This window comes from Rhinoderma darwinii, chromosome 1 (assembly GCF_050947455.1).
Source record: "Rhinoderma darwinii isolate aRhiDar2 chromosome 1, aRhiDar2.hap1, whole genome shotgun sequence".
Classification (NCBI taxonomy): Eukaryota; Metazoa; Chordata; class Amphibia; order Anura; family Rhinodermatidae; genus Rhinoderma; species Rhinoderma darwinii.
Window position 1 is genome coordinate 101,107,449 of NC_134687.1, and position 20,772 is coordinate 101,128,220.

Here is a 20,772-nt window from a genome sequence, read left to right on the forward strand (position 1 = left end):
CTCGTTCGTGCGCCCGCTCACTATTGCTCTCGTTTGTACGCGCGCGCTCTATTGCTCGCTTGCTCTCGCTCGCCCTCTATTGCGCTCGCTCTCTGTCCCTCTCCTTACATTTATCTTCATATCTTTTCTAGAATTCTGAAAATGAACCTGCACTTTTATGCTGCTGCACAAAATGATCCACTTAACGAAAGTGATGACTGTTGCTTAATGCAGATCAGTCACTCGGGGACCAATGATTAGCAGAACTTTAATATTTAAGATTAGATTATTCTGTCATCTGAAATGCATTTTGGAAAAATCAGCATAATGTCAGTGTGAAACATTAGGAAGACACTTCAAAGATTTTTGTCTTGTACAGAGAGTACTCTGGAAAGTTAACTTTTTGGAACACATTCTTTAAATATTTATAGCTGACATCAAGCGTTTCCTGCAGAATGATTCATGAAAGCGATTTGATGAGCCAATCATTTTATTTAAACCCTTGATATTTAAAGGGAGAGTCCACATTGTCAGATCCATATGCCTTATTTATCAATAGTAATCACCTCATTAGATAATACATCTTTCTTCCAGTAATTACATCGGACAAATGTATACATCCGGGTCCAGCTAGGAGGGTTCATTGTGTGCAACATACGTAGGTCTACTAATCCTGGTGTCTTTATTTAAAGGAACAGTCTGGGCAAAACGGATACGTTGTTATGTCTAATTCAGGGACTGGGGGGGGGGGGGGTGCATGACACAGATTGTCTCTTTGGTGTTCTTTGTTCTATCTGCTCTGCACCTCCCCCTTAAGCAGTACACTTGGCCTAACCGTTTTGCCTGGAGTGTTACTTTAACCCCTTAAGGTCCAGGCCATTTATTTTATTTATTTTTTTCCTCCTCCCCTTCCAAGAGCCATAACTTTTTCGTTCTGTAGACATAGTCATGTGAGGGCTTGTTTTTTGCGGGAACAGATTGTTTTTTTGTTTCTTTTTCTAATGACACCATTTAATGTACTGGGAAACTGAAAAAAAATATTTGTGGTGTGGAATAGGAAAAAAAATAATTCTTTGTTTTTTGGGTTGTGTTTTTACAGCATTTACTGTGCAGTAAAAATGACTCGTTAACTTTATTCTGGGGGTTAATATAGTTATGCCGATAACAAATTTATATAGTTTTTTTTTTTTTTTTTTGTACTAATTTTACAAAGTAAAAACAAATTTGTTTTGTGTCGCCATATTTTTTTAGAACCATTGTTCATCGTTGTTTTTGTGTTTTTTTTTTTTTTTCTCCTTTATTGAGCGGTGTGAGGGCTCATTCTTTTTGTAGGTTTGGTTTGTGAGCTGTAGTTTTTTTATTCGTACCATTTGGGATACATATGACTTTTTGATTGCTATTTATTACATTTTATTTTTTTTGCGGTGGCAAATTGAGCAATTCTGACTTTTTTTTTATTTTTTTTATAAATATCGTTATAATAGTTCAAACTTTTGCGGACGCGATTTTATTTTATGTGAAGTGGGTGTTTGAACTTTAATATACTTTTTTAATATTTGTACAGTGTTAATAACGTTATTTAACTATTTGAAGACGCAGGATGAGCGGCGGGTCGTTCCCGCATTAGGACGAGCATTCTCATCCTGCAGTTAAACTGTCACCGCGTGTAAACACGCAGTGACAGGAGTGATTTCAGCTGTCGCAGACAGCTGATCATCACAGCTTCAGCTACCAATCAAAGCGCTCCCTGCCTGGCGATCACTCCAGACTGACCAATCACAGTAAAGAACTGAAAATGCCACCTTCCTCAGTGACTATCTCCATTTCTGTCACAATTATGATGAAATCTGAGGAGATCGGACCTGTGGCAATTGTATCACAACACAACCGTGTAAAACACAGCAGACAAAGCCCTTTTTAACCCCCGTAAAGCTCCCTGAGCTACCCCCCCCCCCCCCGTCCTTAAGGTTATTTAGCTGGTTAAAAAAAAATAAATATATATATATATATATATATATATATATATATATATATATATAATATATATCGTAGGATATGTATTGATGTTCATATTTTTTTTATGTGTGTGTGTAAAATATATATATAATATATATAATATTTTTACACACACATGCAGATGTCCGTAAAGGAGTGTTAACTCCTCCTGCGCTGATGTATTATTAAAATAATGTAAAAAAAATTAGTAGTTGTTTAGGTAGGTTACACACATACTTATATACACACATACGCTGGGTATATGAATTATTTTTTGTGTCGATATTTCAGGGACCGTTTTTTTTGTTTGTCATAAAATAAAAAAAATTAAACATTTTTAAAAACGATAAAAAAAATAGGTAGTTGTATTGTAACCTATATACGTTTAGCTAGTGTGTGTGTGTGTGTGTGTGTGTGTGTGTGTATATATATATATAATTTTATTTATTTTTTATTTATTTTTTTCAAAAAAAGATCTTGCAGCACTCCAATAAGCAATAAGAGTATAATTTATTCAGTCCACATCACAAAAATGTGCAACGTTTCAGTCCTGCAATAGGACCTTTTTGAAAAATAATGATACAAAAATTTGTGGCACATTGGCATCAGCCTCATTAGAATAAATGAAGTAAATTCATAACGTGCAAAACAATGTATAAACGAATAAGTTAAGGTATCAAAAAGAATATAATTGATACATAAGAGTCGGTGACAAGTGCATCATAATGAAAGAATAAAAATACATATACTTATAATATGAAAAATACCTAATAAAAGATCTTTTTTTTTAAAATAATAAATAAACTCGTTATGGCTAAACAAATGTACACTGTGGAGGAGGCCTATTACGCCATGCTGTGTTTTGATGCAGAAACCGCCAGTGAGGATGAGGAACACTTCCTTATAGTGTCATCCTGTAGCGATAGTGAGAAGGCAGAGTGATCAACCATGTGACTCCAATTGGGTGCCCCCAAATATCTTTTCAAAGGAAGGCTACAATTTAGGCAATATTTGCCAAGCAAAAAGGCAAAGTACGGGATAAAAATTTATAAACTCTGTGAGAGTGAAAGTGGGTACACACACACACACACACACACACACACACACACACACACACATTTCGAATTTATGGGGGGAAAAGACTCCCAAATCTGCCTAACAGAGTGCCCCCTGTCCTCCAATACAAGCGGTAAAATTGTATGGGACCTTTTATATCCCCTGCTAGATAAAGATTATAACCTTTTATATAGACCATTTCTATACTAGCATCCCACTTTTCCACTGTCTGTTTGAAAGAAATGCAGTTGCCTGTGGCACAATACGGAGGAATCAAAAAGGCCTCCCAAAAAAATCTGGTCGACCAAAAATTGAGACCTGGTGATGGCAGGTCATTGTGTAACGGGTCTGTGATGACCAAATTTAGGGATAAAAAAGCGGTTTTTAATCATCATGTTCGTTCATGGGGACAATGGGTGGCGTGGGCCTGGCGGATCAAAATTCTACAGCCATACAGCGCAATGAGGAAATCCCGCGTATGGTATAAGAAGACTGCAGTGCACCTCATACAAACAGCGCTGTACAATTCCTTTATTTATCAGAAGTCAGGGAATTAAGCACGGTATCTTGAATACCAGGAGAAAGTAATTAAACAATTCTTTTTTTAAAGACCTAGCAGAAGAGGCTGCAAGCACATCCCATAGCAGCGAGGCCAGCAGAATTGTATCAGGGCAGTACATCCCAAGTGAAGTGCCCCCCACTGAGAAAGAGACGACCCTACAAAAAAATGTTGTCTGTTATAAAAACGGAATGCGAAAAGACACGGGCTATCAGTGTGACACTTGTCCTGATAAGCCAGGGTTGTGTATCATGGACTGTTTTTGTGCTTCCCATTCTGCCCTAAATTATTAATTTGATGACTTATTCTCTAAGTTTTTTTATTTTTTTTACTACTTTTTGGCCTTTCCATTATGACATACAGACCATTTCACCCCTATTTCCATTACATTATTGCCCATTTATGAATCGGAATTATACCTAAAAACAAAACCAAAATAAGTCATTATACCGCTAGATGAATACTGAAGAACAGTGTTTTCTGCTCCGTTACATCAAAAAATCTGCGAATAAATTGTGCCTGGAATTCATCTAACTAGGCCCAAAAAAAGCCACAAGGAGCTTTTTCAGTTTCATGCTCTCCCATAAATACAGCTAAAAACAACAACTATATGGTCAACATAATCACTATACCCCTAAATGAATACTTTCAGGGTGTAGTTTTCAAAATGGGGTCATTTCTCAGGTTGTTACATTATTCTGCTAACTCAAATCCTCTAAGTGTGGAGTGGGGCCTATAAGTCATTCATTGTATGTCCTGAAAGCCAGACGATGTCCCATTGTTCTGCCAAACAGCGGATTACGGCCTAAGTGGGCGTATTTTTGAATGCAAGAGAAACCGTGCAATAAACATTGGAGTACATTTCCTCAGTTTCATGTGCTGAATATGAAACAAAATGTCCTGTAAATGATGCATTTGTGGTCCAGTCATGCATTAATTCCACAAAATGTGGGATCAAACTACTTGCTACACCCCAAAATAAATTCCCTGAAGGGGTGTAGTTGCCAAAATGGGGTAACTTTTTGGGGTTTCCATTGTACTGGCACCTAAGTGGCTCTGTAAACATGGCAGCCGAAAACCATTCCAGCAAAATTTGTGTCCTGCCGTGGGTCCAAACAGCGGTTTATTACCCACATATGGGGTATTGCTGTAATGAGGAGAAATTGCTCTACAAATATTGGGGTGCTTTTTCTGCTGCATTTCTTGTAAAAATAAAAATTACGTTTTTTCAGAAAAAAAAGTTGATTTTTTAATTTTTGCTGACTAATTTCAATAAATGTAGCAAAAAACTGTGTGCTCTAAATGCTAACTATAACCCTAGATAAATTCCTTGAGATCTGTAGTTTCCAAAATGGGGTCACGTTTGGGGGGTTTCTACTGTTTTGGCACCACAAGAGCTCTTCAAACCGGACATGGTTCCTAAAAAATATTCTAATAAAAAGGAGGTCCCAAAATCCACTAGGTGCTCCTTTTGGTTCGGAGGCCGGTGCTTCAGTCCAATAGCACACTAGAGCCACATGTGGGATAATTTCTAAAAACTCCAGAATCTGGGCAATAAATATTGAGTTGCATTTCTTTAGTAAAACTTTCTGCAAAAAATTTTTTAATTTGTAAACTTCACCTCCTACTTTGCTTTTAATTCCTGTGAAACGCCTAAAGGGTTAAGAGACTTTGAATGCTGTTTTGAATACTTTGAGGGGTGCACTTTTTAAAATTGGTTGATTTATGGGGACTTTCTAATATATAAGGCCCTCAAAGCCACTTTAGAACTGATCTGGTCCCTGAAAAAAATGGCCTTTCTTGAAATTGTGAGAATTGCTGCTAAAGTTCTAAGCCTTGTAACGTCCTAGAAAATTAAAAGGACCTTCAAAAATGATGCATAATGTAAGTAGACATATGGGCAATGTGAACTAGTAACTATTTTGTGTGATATTACGATCGGTTTTACAAGCAGATACTTTTTAAATTTAGAAAATTGCTGATTTTTCACAATTAAATACAGAATTTTTCAAACACATTTTTTCACTAACACAAAGTACAATGTGTCACGAGAAAACGGTCTCAGAATCACTTGGATAGGTAAAAGCATTCCAGAGTTATTACCACATAAAGTGATACATGTCAGACTTAAAAATAATCGGCTGTGTCCTGAAGGCCAAAACAGGCTGGGTCCTTTAAGCGATTTTCCCATAATAAATATTTATCAACTATCCACAGGATTGGTGATAAATTTCTGACTGGTGGGGGGTCGACCGCTGGCACCCCACCAATCATGAGAACGGGCTCTACTTGCCATTCCTGGGAGCCACATAGGAATGGAGTGGTACTGCACATGCTCCACTCCAATCTATGGGACTGCTGAAAATAGCGCTTGGCAGCCCCATAGAAATGAATGGAGTGGTGGCCGAGCATGCACATTTGATCCTCTTTGATAGCTGGTACTATACACTGCAATACTATTGTATTGAAGTGTATGGTATATTTAACAGGGTCTTTCTATTCACTTCTATGGGAGTTACAGAAGCAGCTCAGTGAGTTCAACTGTTGCCATACTCCTGGCCACCTCGTTACTCAGTGGCCAGAGAGCAATGGGACAAGGTATGATGACGATTGGGGCGTCACCTTACAGAAATTGGTATGGGTCCCAGAGGTGGGCCTACTTCGATTGGACATTTATAGCATATTCTGTGGATATGCCATAAATGTCCGAGATGGGAATACCACTTTAAGACTAAAGTTAGTTGTTACTAGGGGTTAAAAAACCTGTTATACACCAACTATATTCACTTGAAATCTAAACTAAAAATCTACAATCTGCTGTTTTCACAAGGGTTTAGTGTATCTGGTAGCGACTTGTGTCACGGCAGAGCAAAATAATCGGGCATGTTGAAATCCATCGTGGCTTATCATTTACCACAACATGTAAGAGGCCCTCATACACACTAGATTGACAATGGATTGTACACTTTTGCAACCATTTTTTCTGTACTAATGTATCTAAAAAATAAAAATAAATGAAGCAACTTTGCAAATAGGTTTGATTAAAAATACCTTACCATTTTGTATATATAGTTTCTTTGCAGACCTACAGTGAAGGAAATAAGTATTTGATCCCTTGCTGAACTTGTAGGTTTGCCCACTGTCAAAGACATGAACAGTCTAGAATTTTTAGGCTAGGTTAATTTTACCAGTGAGAGAGATTATATTTAAAAAAAAAAAAAAACTGAAAATCACATTGTCAAAATTATAGATATTTATTTGCATTGTGCACAGAGAAATAAGTATTTGATCCCTTTGGCAAACAAGACTTAATACTTGGTGGCAAAACCCTTGTTGGCAAGCACAGCGGTCAGACGTTTTTTGTAGTTGATGATGAGGTTTGCACACATGTTAGATGGAATTTTGGCCCACTCCTCTTTGCAGATCATCTGTAAATCATTAAGATTTCGAGGCTGTCGCTTGGCAACTCGGATCTTCAGCTCCCTCCATAAGTTTTCGATGGGATTAAGGTCTGGAGACTGGCTAGGCACCTTAATCTGCTTCTTTTTGAGCCACTCCTTTGTTGCCTTGGCTGTATATTTCGGGTCATTGTCGTGCTGTAAGACCCAGCCACGAGCCATTTTTAATGTCCTGGTGGAGGGAAGGATGTTGTCACTCAGGATTTGACGGTACATGGCTCCATCCATTCTCCCATTGATGCGGTGAAGTAGTCCTGTGCCTTTAGCAGAGAAACACCCCCAAAACACAATGTTTCCACCTCCATGCTTGACAGTGGGGACGGTTTTCTTTGGGTCATAGGCAGCATTTCTCTTCCTCCAAACACGGCGAGTAGAGTTAATGCCAAAGAGCTCAATTTTAGCTTCATCTGACCACAGCACCTTCTCCCAATAACTCTCAGAATCATCCAGATGTTCATTTGCAAACTTCAGACGAGCCTGTACATGTGCCTTCTTGAGCAGGGGGACCTTGCCGGCACTGCAGGATTTTAATCCATTACGGCGTAATGTGTTACCAATGGTTTTCTTGGTGACTGTGGTCCCAGCTGCCTTGAGATCATTAACAAGTTCCCCCCGTGTAGTTTTCGGCTGAGCTCTCTCACCTTCCTCAGGATCAAGGATACCCCACGAGGTGAGATTTTGCATGGAGCCCCAGATCGATGTCGATTGACATTTTCTTACTATTGCACCAACAGTTGTCTCCTTCTCACCCAGCGTCTTACTTATGGTTTTGTAGCCCATTCCAGCCTTGTGCAGGTCTATGATCTTGTCCCTGACATCCTTAGAAAGCTCTTTGGTCTTGCCCATGTTGTAGAGGTTAGAGTCAGACTGATTAATTGAGTCTGTGGACAGGAGTCTTTTATACAGGTGACCATGTAAGACAGCTGTCTTTAATGCAGGCACCAAGTTGATTTGGAGCGTGTACTGAATTCTTAATGGTTGGTAGGGGATCAAATACTTATTTCTCTGTGCACAATGCAAATAAATATATATAATTTTGACTATGTGATTTTCTGTATTTTTTTTTAAATATAATCTATCTCTCACTGGTAAAATTAACCTAGCCTAAAAATTCTAGACTGTTCATGACTTTGACAGTGGGCAAACTTACAAAATCAGCAAGGGATCAAATACTTATTTCCTTCACTGTATGTGTTTCCATGGTTACAGACTACAAATAAAAATCCTTTTGTGTAGTCTGATCCTGTGTGTTACTCTCTACGCCTACTGTCGCCATATAGCCTGTAATCATGGAGCACAAAATGTTTTAATCCAGGATGTTTACAAAGTTGCTCCATTAAAAGTTGCTCCAATAAAAATGGCTGCATTTACACATACCATGTATTGCAGGCCAAACTTTTTCAGTATGGGATGTACTTTTTGTGGAGGCTGACTTGATGATCTAGAGAGCCAGAGATGGGTACGTGTGACACGCAGAGGACACTGCTGCACATGATTCTTGTGTGCTTTGTTTCACATGCCCCGGTACCCCCATAAGAATAATAGCCGCCACAATTAGGTGCTTACGGCACTTGCTCCACACAACAGGCTTGTAACCGGCACACTGAAACTCCAAACTATAACAAATACGGTTTTCCCACTTTTGGAGAACATATTGTCATATAACATCGAGATCTAGTGGTCCATACTGTTGGGTCTACCGGTAGATTCTCATCTATTTGGCCACCACTTCTTTAATGCCTTGGTATGTAGAATGTTCATAAAATGACATCTGGACATTGATCATTTTTGTTTTTAGGCACAAGGTAGAGGTTTTGTATTCATATTACTATTTCTATTAAACAGGGATCACAGATGGGTCAAGGACTCTGGAGAGTTGCAAGAAATCAGCAATATCAGCAAGGATACATTGATCAAAGCTTCTTGTCCGCAGAACATGACAGCAATATGAACCATCGGAGTCACCCACAAGGAGGCATAGATCTCTACCATCTACTGAAAGCTAGAAAAGCGAAAGATGAACAGGGATTTATTAACCTCGAAATGCTGCCACCGGAGTTGAGCCTTACTATATTATCCTATCTCAATGCAACTGACTTGTGCCTGGCATCCTGTGTATGGCAAGACCTAGCTAATGACGAACTGCTTTGGCAAGGGTGAGTAATGGTTGCAGGGGCATCAAAGTTATCAGAGAGAAGATTTATGGATGGTATAAACTGTAAGGAAATGTTGTCATTGCAACGGTTACATGGTGAAAAATGAGGTGTGAAAGTGGCTAACGTCTCCCGTTGACTTGCATTGCTGAAAACCGTATACTGTGTGGTTTACGTTTTTTCATTGTTGGCTTTTCAATAGAATAAAAAACCCAATAATAGCCTTATATATGACTTATTACCGTATTAACAGCTTTGCCTATAAATACCTATCAGTTCTATGTCAATGAGAATGCATTATGTAAGGACATTGTTATAATATTACGGTAAGTGCTGTAATATTAGGAGAATGGAGAGGTCCCTTTTACGATGAATGGGGATAAAAATCTGTCCACAGAACCTAAATATAAACTTATTAACCTTTTACTAATGGTGAATGGATACATTAGAATTGTCAACACGAGAAAAATTGCTTCATGTTCTAATCTGATCTGAAGTACAAAATGCCTTCAAGTATCTGTGGAAGATTGCCAGGTCTTAATGCAGAAATTCTTAATCCCGCAATTCATGTTTTCCCTAATGTCCGCGCCTCCGTCTCTTGTTCCTTATTGATGACTTGTTTAGCTTTTCCTTCCATTTCCTCCTATTTTACGATAAAATATCCTAGTTCAATGGAAACGCTAATGACCCATGAATGGGACTTGTTACTGTAAAGACGGCGGGAGAAGATACCTTCCATGTTTATACTTCAGCCCTTGTAGTTCAATGACCTTCATTTATGTATATGATTATTTTACTGCTGCATTAACCTTGGCTTGGAAACCATCCTTCTCACAAACCTAGATCTATTCTTATGTGAACTTCGCTCTCGGCCTTTCGAGTAATTGAAACTTACACTTAGAAGTTCTCGTATTCTCATACTCCTTGATCAGTCAGAAAATATCATATGTGACCTCTGTGACTGTGTATTCTGTATTCTTTCATATTTACCCAGAATCCTATTAACAGAGGATTTTCTAATCCAGACAATCTACAACTTTCAATCTGCTTCCTATTACAGCGACTGTCCAGCTAAATAGTTACTTTGGGTATAATCCTAATAGTTCGAGTCAGCCCTGACTTTCTTTATCCTGCAGACTACAGGGTGGGCCATTTATATGGATACACCTAAATAAAATGGGAATGGTTGGTGATATTAACTTCCTGTTTGTGGCACATTAGTATATGGGAGGGGGGAAACTTTTCAAGCTGGGTGTTGACCATGGCGCCCATTTTTAAGTCGGCCATTTTGTATCCAACTTTAGTTTTTTCAATGGGAAGAGGGTCATGTGACACATCAAACTTATTGAGAATTTCACAAGAAAAACAATGGTGTGCTTGGTTTTAACGTTACTTTATTCTTTCATGAGTTATTTACAAGTTTCTGACCACTTATTAAATGTGTTCAAAGTGCTGCCCATTGTGTTGGATTGTCAATGCAACCCTCTTCTCCCACTCTTCACACACTGATAGCAACACCGCAGAAGAAATGCTAGCAGGCTTCCAGCATCCGTAGTTTCAGTTGCTGCACATCTCGTATCTTCACAGCATAGACAATTGCCTTCAGATGACCCCAAAGATAAAAGTCTAAGGGGGTCAGATCGGGAGGCATTTCTTCTGCGGTGTTTCTATCAGTGTGTGAAGAGTGGGAGAAGAGGGTTGCATTGACAATCCAACACAATGGGCAGCACTTTGAACACATTTAATAAGTGGTCAGAAACTTGTAAATAACTCATGAAAGAATAAAGTAACGTTAAAATCAAGCACACCATTGTTTTTCTTGTGAAACTCTCGATCAGTTTGTTGTGTCACATGACCCTCTTCCCATTGAAAAAACTAAAGTTGGATACAAAATGTCCGACTTCAAAATGGCCGCCATGGTCAACACCCAGCTTGAAAAGTTTCCCCCTCCCATATACTAATGTGCCACAAACAGGAAGTTAATATCACCAACCATTCCCATTTTATTTAGGTGTATCCATATAAATGGCGCACCCTGTACAGCTTTTCAGCCAGAAGATGGGCCATAGGGGAACGCAGAATAGGTGAACCTAGTATATATGTATGTGTGTATGTATATATGTGTGTGTGTGTATGTATGTATGTATGTGTGTATATATATATATATATATATATATATATATATATAATCTCTCTCTGGGTTTGGCTTTAGTAAGATCGGCTGATTGTGGATTCTCCTGTTGTTTGATGAAGACGTTTGTTGCAACATTTAGTTGTATTTTTTTATTTTTCTGGTTTTGTTTTAGCTGTAGATATATTGTATAGGTTTTTCAGTAACAGACCAATTACAAATAATAATAAATAATAAGTTATCCCAGTGTAGTTCTGCTTGAGCGGGATCACTGAGGGAAGCCCCGGTTGGTACATAGTGAGGCTTCTTTTTTTATTTTTATTTTTTTTACCTTCCTTGTCATGACTTTAGGGTGCAGTTTTAGGTATAGCTGTACAAGAGCATATTGTAAATGTCCTGAACTTAAGAAACTCTTTTAGAGATACGCTTTATAGGACTCTCGCGGCTGGATGCACACACAGACACACACACACACACACACACACACACATGCGCGCGTACACGTTGCGGCCGGATGTTACTTTTAAAGCCTCTGGTGAAATATTAGAGCGCCTACATAGACAGCATTTTGGTGTCAGTGGTGTCTTTCTCAAAACACAGCATGCTCCAAGTATGGAGTTTTTCCCATTAGGCTTCTCTACAAGACTATTTTTAAATGCCAGGTAAAGTGCATATACAAAATAAAACAATTCATTCAGAAATGCATGTGAAAAATTGCATTAAAAACCTTTGAAAAGCATGACCTTTTCTACATCAATTAAAACACGGAAAAAAAGTGTTTGTGAAGGAGGCCTAACTGTAGTAAGTACATAAAAACCCAGGCAACGTGGTCCTTGCAAAATGTTCTAATAGCGTAAAATGTATGCCTGAAACACTTTATTTTCTTTGGGCTAAACATATGCTAATGGCATACATTACAGATACATTGCTAGTATGTTTATATATATATATAATCTATATATCTTAAAAAAGAAAATAGAATAAAATAAAAAGGTGTGAAGGGCCCTTATTCATTTCTAGAGTTAGCGTTCCTTTAAATTTAGCAGCCAGGAGGACATGCCTGCCTGGCCAGCCTAAATAAGCCACTGTTTAGAAACGCAAAACTATTTTTGTATTAAAGAAGTGCTCCAGGTTTTTTTTTTTATCCCCCCCCCCCCCCCCCCCCCCTGTTTCTATTTGCAAATATAATCCTGTGTAATGTGGACATGTGCATTGACCTACCTGGTACTGTATTTCATGGGCCGCCAGTCCGGACGGTTGTCGTGGGGTTACGTGATCTTCAGTCGGACTCCCTGTATCCTACAGCGTCTGTTATAGGGACCAGAAGTCCGGCTCTCAGTGCAAGCCTAGGTGTGCGCTTCATAGACCTGCACTGACAGACTGACATCCGGTTTCTACAGTAGACGTTGCAGTGTTTGTGTTGTCACAGTACAGACCACATGACCCTACGGCGTCCAAGAATGGCGCTGCGCCCCTCGAAGTACAACACACATCACTACATTACTGCAACCAAGGGGGGGGGGGTGCTTCTTTAAGTTTGCAACAAAATTAGCCATTGTCCTTAGGTGGCATCTTCCAGTTTTGTCTGGGGTTTATTTTGTAACTGGGGCAATGATGACACATTATCTTTATTACATATTCACTATCATCTGTGACCCCCATCGTACCCCAACATTCACTGTGTTTCAATTAGTATTACCTATAATTTTTTTTTTTTTGTTGCTTTTTTGAAAACACTAAAGGGGTGTGGATGTTCACATTATCTGAACTGAATTGTCTAGTATGGGGTTTAGTTTTCTTTCAAAACCTGATTTAGGCCGGATTCCGACGAATGTGATTTGAGTCCGTGCAGCCCGGGTGGTTTTCACGCGGCTCGCGCGGACCAATACAAGTCTATGGGGAAGTGCAGACAGTCCGTGTTTTTTGCGCAGCGTTAGTCCGCTGCGTGAAACGCACGACATGTTCTATACTTAGGCGTTTTTCACGCATCACGCACCCATTGAAGTCAATGGGTGCGTGAAAATCACGCATGCCCCACGGAAGCACTGCCGTGGGACAAGCGTGATTCGCGCAACAGCAGTAAAAGAATGAATGTAAACAAAAGCACCCCGTGCTTTTCTGTTTACAAACATCCAAACGGAGTGTCATAAAGATGGCGGCTGCGCGAAAAGCACGCAGCCGCGCATCCATATGAACAGGGCACACGGAGCTGTCAAGTGCCTTTTGCGCACGCAAAACGCAGCGGTTTTTGCGTGCGCAAAATGCTCACGTTCGTCTGAATGCAGCCTTAGTCTTCAGGCTTAATGATATGAAGCCAACAACTACCAGGCAGTATCTTCAGTGCATTCTTTTAAGGCCCAGCTCACACAGTTTTTTTTTACACGAAAACCGCGTCTGAATCGGCGCCTAAAAACTACCAAAATTGCCCCCCATTTATTTCAATGGGTGGTAGTTTATAAGTATTTTTCATGGCGTTTTTTTTGCCCGCGGTTCTCAATGGCCGTTGGTGAAAAACGCTGCAGCAAGAAAGCGCAGGCAGGTCAAAATCTGCCTCGAAATTCCTGAAGGAATTTTCAGTCAGATTTCTTCCGCCTACAAAAAAAAACTCTGTGTGAACAGGGCCTAAAGGTGTCTTGTTCTTTTTTTCCTGTATTACTTGTGTGATAATTGCATGGCACTGATTTTCTGGAAACTGAGCTCTGTAGATTCTCTTGAGAGGTTTGTGGTTTACCGCTATTCGGGAACAGAGGTCGGATCATAGGTAAGAACAGTGGGAAACTGTACTCTAAAAATACCCACAATGTCTGAGAGTTGTACGTCAAAGGTCAATTATGTTGAGCTAAAAAGCACAAACGTCGAAGTTCTCACTATGATTTTAGCCACGTCTCCGATTACCTAAACGGATTGATGTGAGACCTGAATGATTGGATTCAGATGTGGCTTAAATACCACAATATATGTTGGATTTATTCATAAGAATTCAAGAAATGCCTCTGGACAGAACGCTAAAGTTTTTGTATAAAAGCTGAGGAGGCATTTAAAGAGTAAAGGGACCTAATCATGAAACCTCATTTGTAGGCTGAAAACATTGACCTCCCATTGTATGGTGGAACAAAGGTATTGAGAACGGCTACAAGTCAATAATAAGGATTGAAGACCAGTAAATACAATGTAGATCTGTTTAGCACATCAGAAGCGTCTACAACATAGAACTGCAGAGCGAAATCAAGGTTCCCCAGAACTTTTCCAGTGCTTTCATGTACTTCGTAAAGCGTTATGTAGGCGGAAGAGGTTAAAATGGCTACAAGGCGATGAATTCATGACTACTGTCTAAAGTGTTGTGTATGTGGCAACTATATTGACGTAAAATGTTACATACAAATAGTAGTGAAGCCAACCATAAAATCAGTCTGACAAAAACCTAAAAAAATGTGTGAGTGTGGTCACCGGTCCGTAGTATAGGCAACATAGGCTGCCGATTCCTCAAACTAAACTGTATACATCTGTTAATAAGCAAAGTTCTTTTTACACCAATGACTGGTGAATTATCGGGGTGAATAAACCTACTAAAGCTGCAAAAATGAATCCCCGTATAATAACAATGTTTTGGGAGGTGGAGATTTTGATATTTAGGAAAAGCCTAACTATTAGGGTATGTGCACGTGGCTTATTTTCGGCCATCTTTCCAAACATCTGCCACTGATTTTCAATGGGAAATACGACATTCTGTTCCGACGGGACGTTTTTTTTAGATGGCCGTTTCTTAAAAACCGCAATCCTAAAAACGGCCGCGTAAAAAAATGCCCGCGAAAAAGAAGTGCATGTCCCTTCTTGAGCTGTTTTTTGAGCCGTTTTTCATTGACTCTATAGAAAAACAGCTCCAAAAACGGCCGTGAAAAACCAGTTTGCTAAAAAAAAATACCCTTAGAATTAATGTTATGTACTACAGACAGAGTAAATCTTGTAAACTGGAGACTCCTTAAGGCAACCAGGTTCTTGAAAAGTTTCCGAATAAGTATGTAAACTAAAAGCATAGGACCATAATACAATATATAAAATACATTAATATCCAATAAACTATAAAAGTCCTATGCTATTTTGTTTAGTAGATATTTTATGTATATGTCACACCATGTAAATAATCTTTGCATGAATTGCAGCATTTCCTACTACACTTTCTATACTTTGGTACATTTAAAGATTTGCAACTGGTTTATATTGAATAAAACCTCCCAAAAAGCGTTTCATAGACAAATGCTTGCATCAGGAATCTGAACCAAACAAAGTCCAATTTTTTTTTTTAACCAATATTAAAGTCAATCTATTAATCCTATCATTTGAGGTAAATCCAAGCAGTTGTTAATCCTCCTAGGCTCTCCGTGTCCCATATTCTAACATCTGTTTTGGAACCTTTCCCATTATTATGTCAGATTTGGAGCAGCCACTAGAATACCAATTCCCTGTGTGTGTTATTAGTGTGTGATGTGTTTTAGTTTGTGCTATGTTTGTTATTGGCAATGTTATATCTCCATTTCCCGTTGCAATATCTAAGTACCGTATTTCATCATTTGAGTAGGCTTTGATCTATTGGGGTTTTGAATAATTGCCTGCAGTTCTGGATCATTTCCACTTATTTTGAAATTGGATTTGCAAGCCTTTAGTTATTAATGTAATCTACAAGTCTACCAGAAATACTTTCATGAAATTATGCTTAAGCAGGACTGGCAGCAACTATGGATGCCGTTGACAAGTTTTATGAGCACTGTATTTTGGAAGCTGGCGTATTCAATTTTATACACATTCCAGGTTAAGCATAGGAGTTCAGAATATATATATATATGTATATATATTACAGTGGATATAAAAAGTCTACACACCCCTGTTAAAATGCCAAGTTTTTGTCATGTCAAAAAATCAGTACAAAAAGATTCATTTCAAAACTTTTTCCACCTTTTAATGTCCTCTATAATCTGTACAATTGTATTGAAAAACAAACTGAAATCTTTTAGGGTGGAAAAATAAAAACAACAAAAATAGTGTGGTTGTATAAATCTGCACACCCTTAAACTAATACTTTTTGTTTAATTACAATTTGAATTTATGACCGTATTCAGTCTTTTTGTGTAGAAGACTATCAGCATGGCATATCTTGACTTGGCAATTGTTGCCCACTCTTGTTTGTGAAAGTGCTCCAAATCGGTAAGATTGTGAGGGCATCTCCTGTGTTCAGCCCTCTTCAGGTCACCACACAGATTTTTAGGTCTGGGCTCTGGTTGGGCCATTCCAAAACTTTGATCATCTTCTGGTGAAGCCATTCTTTTGTTGATTTGGAGGTTCTGCTTTTGGGTTGTTCTCCTGAAAGCTGAAATTCCTCTTCAGCTTTTTAGCAGAGGCCTGCAGGTTTTTTGCCAATATTGACTGATATTTGGAACTGTTCATAATTCCTTCCACCTTGCCCACCTTCCCTCAAATAAAGCCCCAGTTCCAGCTGCAGAAAAACAGCCCCAAAGCATAATGCTGCCTCCACCATTCTTCACTGTGGGTATGGTGTCCTTTTGGTGATGTGCAGTGTTGGCTTTGCGCCAAACATACCTTTTTGGAATTATGGCCAAAAACTTCAACCTTGGTCTCATCAGACCATAACGCGTTAGCCCACATGCTTTTGGCAGACTTGATGTAGGTCTTTGCAAAACATAGCCGGGCTTGGATGCTTTTCTTTGTTAGAAAAGGCTTCCATCTTGCCACCCTGCCTCACAGCCCAGACATATGAAGGGTACGGGAGATTGTTGTCACATTCACTACACAACCAGTACCTGCCAGAAAGTCCTGCAGCTCCCATAATGTTGCTGTAGGCCTCTTGGTAGCTACCCGGACCAATTTTCGTCTTGTCTTTGCATCAAGTTTTGAGGGACGTCCAGTTCTTGGTAATGTCAATGTTGTGCCAAATGTAATCCACTTCTTGATGACAGTCTTCACTGTGTTCCATGAGATATCTAATGCCTTGGAAATTCTTTGGTACCCTTCTCCTGACTGATGCCTTTTTTTAAATCCGATCCCTTTGATGTGTTGTAAACTCTTTACGGACCATGGCTTTTGCTGTCATGTGCAACAAAGAAAATGTCAGGAAAATCCTAATAGAACAGCTAAACTTTATATTGTGTTACTGAGAATCACTTTAAATAATGGCAGCTGTGTACTGACTACGATTTAACAGGAGTTTAAATGTGATTGGCTAATTCTGAACACAACCACATCCCCAATTATGAGAGGGTGCTCACACTTATGCAACCACATTATTGTCGTTTTTGTCATTTTTTTATTTTTCTCTAAATTATTTCAGTTTGTTTTTCAATGGAATTGTACAGATTATGGTGGAAAAAGTTATTCATCTTGTACTAATTTTTGACATGACAAAAACCTGGAATTACTGCATCAATGCGGCTTGGCATGGAGTCGATCAGCCAGTGGCACTGCTGAGGTGTTATGGAAGCCCAGGTTGCTTTGATAGTGGTCTTTAGCTCGTCTGCATTGATGGGTCTGGCGTCATCTTCCTCTTGACAATACCCTATAGATTCTCTATGGGGTTTAGGTCGGGCGAGTTTGCTGGCCAATCAAGCACAGGGATACTGTGGTTATTAAACCAGGTATTGGTACTTTTGGCAGTGTGGGCAGGTGCCAAGTCCTGCTGTAAAATGAAATCCGCATCTCCATAAAGCTCGCCAGCAGAGGGAAGCATGAAGTGCTCTAAAATTTCCTGGTAGACGGCTGCGATGACTCTGGACTTGATATAACACAGTGGACCAACACCAAAAGATGACATGGTCCCCAAACCATCACTGACTGTGGAAACTTCACACTGGACCGCAAGCAACTTGGATTGCTGCCTCTCCAATCTTCCTCCACACTCTGGGACCTTGATTTCCAAATGAAATGCAAAATTTACTTTCCTCTGTAAACAGGACTTTGGACCACTGAGCAACAGTGTTGGTCCACTGTGTTATATCAAGTCCAGGGTCAGCGCAGCCGTCTACCTGGAAATTTTAGAGCACTTTATGCTTCCCTCCGCTGACAAGCTTTATGGAGATGCTGATTTCATTTTCTAGCAGAACTTTGCACCTGCCCACACTGCCAAAAGTACCAATACCTGGTTTAATAACCACAGTATCACTGTGCTTGATGGGCCAGCAAACGCGCCTGACCTAAACCTCATAGAGAGTCTATGGGGTATTGTCAGGAGGAAGATGAGACACCAGACCCAACAATGCAGACGAGCTGAAGGATGCTATCAAAGCAACCTGGGCTTCCATAACACCTCAGCAGTGCCACAGGCTGATCGCCTCCGTGCCACGCCGCATTGATGCAGTAATTCATGCAAAAGGAGCCCCAACCAAGTATTGAGTGCATATACTGTACATACTTTTCAGTAGGCCAACATTTCGGTATTAAAAATCAATTTTTTTTAAAATTGACCTTATATAATATTCTAATTTTCTGAGACGCTAAATTTTGGATTTTCATGAACGGTTACCATAATCATCAACAGTAAAATAAAAAAATGCTGGAAATAGATCACTCTGTGTGTAATGAATCTATAGAGTATATGAGCTTCACTTTTTGAATTGAATTACTGAAATAAATTTAACTTTTTGATATTCTAGTGTGTGTGTGTGTGTGTGTGTGTGTGTGTGTGTGTGTGTGTGTGTGTGTGTAAATGTAAATTAATGGGCTACTGCCACATTCACTGCATGCTGGCTTTGATAGTGCTATCGGCAGGATCCCATTCAATCGGTATGGAACGGACAGCCTGATCCTGTCGATAAAACCCTCTGCTGTTGGGTGGTTGCTGGGGAACCCTGTGACGACATTAATGATGTCGCAAGGATTCCCTATGCAGAGAAGATGCAATCTGCATATTCTCTGCATGTCTGTCTATACGGATCGATTATAACAGCGATCTAATAGGCTTTCACTATAAGATCACTGTTATCAGTGATCTAGAGACATCAGGGAACACATAGATAGTGTTCCCCGCTAACCTGTGCCATCAAAATAAAAAAATAAATGATAAAATAAATAACATATCATTTTGCCCCTATTTGCTTTTGTGCCTTCATTAAAAATGTCTGTACTTGGATGATTATCCATGTACATTAGTGGCTGTGTCTATTGGATGGAGAGCTGGCTGCGCATGTGTTCAGGTCTCTCCATTCATTTCTATGGGAGTTAGGGAAACAGCCGAGCAAGCGGCCACCTCTCCATTCATTCTCTACTGTGAGGCCAGACAAGCGGTTGGTGGATCCTGTGAATATACCATAAATGTCTATGATGGAAATGAACCTTTAAATCTATGTCTAAGTAGGGTATTTGGAACGCTATAATGGTCAAAGTTTTCTCTTATACAAAGATATATATATTACGTTTATTAGCACAGAATTTGGACATACAAACATGGTAAAGAAAGGGGAGATTTACTCTTTACACTTACTGTATACAATATGGTCCGCAGATAAGTCATTATTATGTTCCTTTACTGAAGTTACACCAGGTTAGGCATAATTGCATTGCAGAAATGGCATTTGACGTGTGTCATATTTACAAAGGCTCCTACCTGTTTCTAGAAGATACTTTTTTTCAAACAGTTGGCCAAGAAGTCAACAACAATAAAGAGAAACTTGATATTTTAGTAGGACAATACATGATCAAATGCTTCTGAGTCCTCTTCCTCATAGCTGGCGATAGAAGGTATCCAAGGTCACCGAATATTGGCCCTTCCTCTCACAATATAAGGACAGTTGAGAAAAAGTCTGAATCATGGGAAAAACTTAATGTCAACCTGGCTTTTGTTGCAGATCTCTATGCTTGCGTTCGCGGACTGCTATTTCTCACCAGAGAGAGCGTTGGAAAATATATTTTTGCTTAACTTGAGAATTTGCAACTACCTCGATAGATAGATAGATAGATAGATAGATGGATGATATATTTGTCTTAGTTTACAGTAAGGCTGAAAAAATATCTATATATAACTATATGGTTCTGCACAAAGTAATGATATGTTCCCTTTGTTTAGGTTATGCAAATCCACCTGGGGACATTGTTCCATATACAACAGAAGACACCCTCTAGCATTTTCGTATCGAAATCTCTACATGCGCTTGGATGAAGGAAGTTTAACTTTTAATGCGAACTCACATGAGGTGAAATAAGGATTGCATTGCTGCAGAACCTTCTTCTTTTTTTTTTTTTTCAGTATAGAAATTAATTGCTATGTATAAATGTGTTCTAATATCCGAAATGTAACTTTAGCTTTTTAGACTTTAGTCCCATAAACTTAAATGGGTTATTCAGTCTTTAAAAATTGTGTGCAGCTGGTTTAACTGCAGTAAGATTAGTCACTTACTAATGTACTGTCTGTAGCTGAAATGTCTCTGTAGGCCAGTCTCG

General features: G+C 39.1%; 1 protein-coding gene across 1 annotated transcript in view; it reads left to right on the forward strand.

Moving 5' to 3' along the window:
• FBXO8 (F-box protein 8) overlaps window positions 1–20,772 on the forward strand; it is a 45,530-nt gene that overhangs the window by 18,693 nt on the left and 6,065 nt on the right. Inside the window, exons 3-4 of the mRNA XM_075860248.1 lie at window positions 8,893–9,203; window positions 20,399–20,525. Coding sequence (XP_075716363.1) covers window positions 8,902–9,203; window positions 20,399–20,525 — 429 coding nt within the window. The 5' untranslated portion in view covers window positions 8,893–8,901. The remainder of the gene's footprint in view (window positions 1–8,892; window positions 9,204–20,398; window positions 20,526–20,772) is intronic.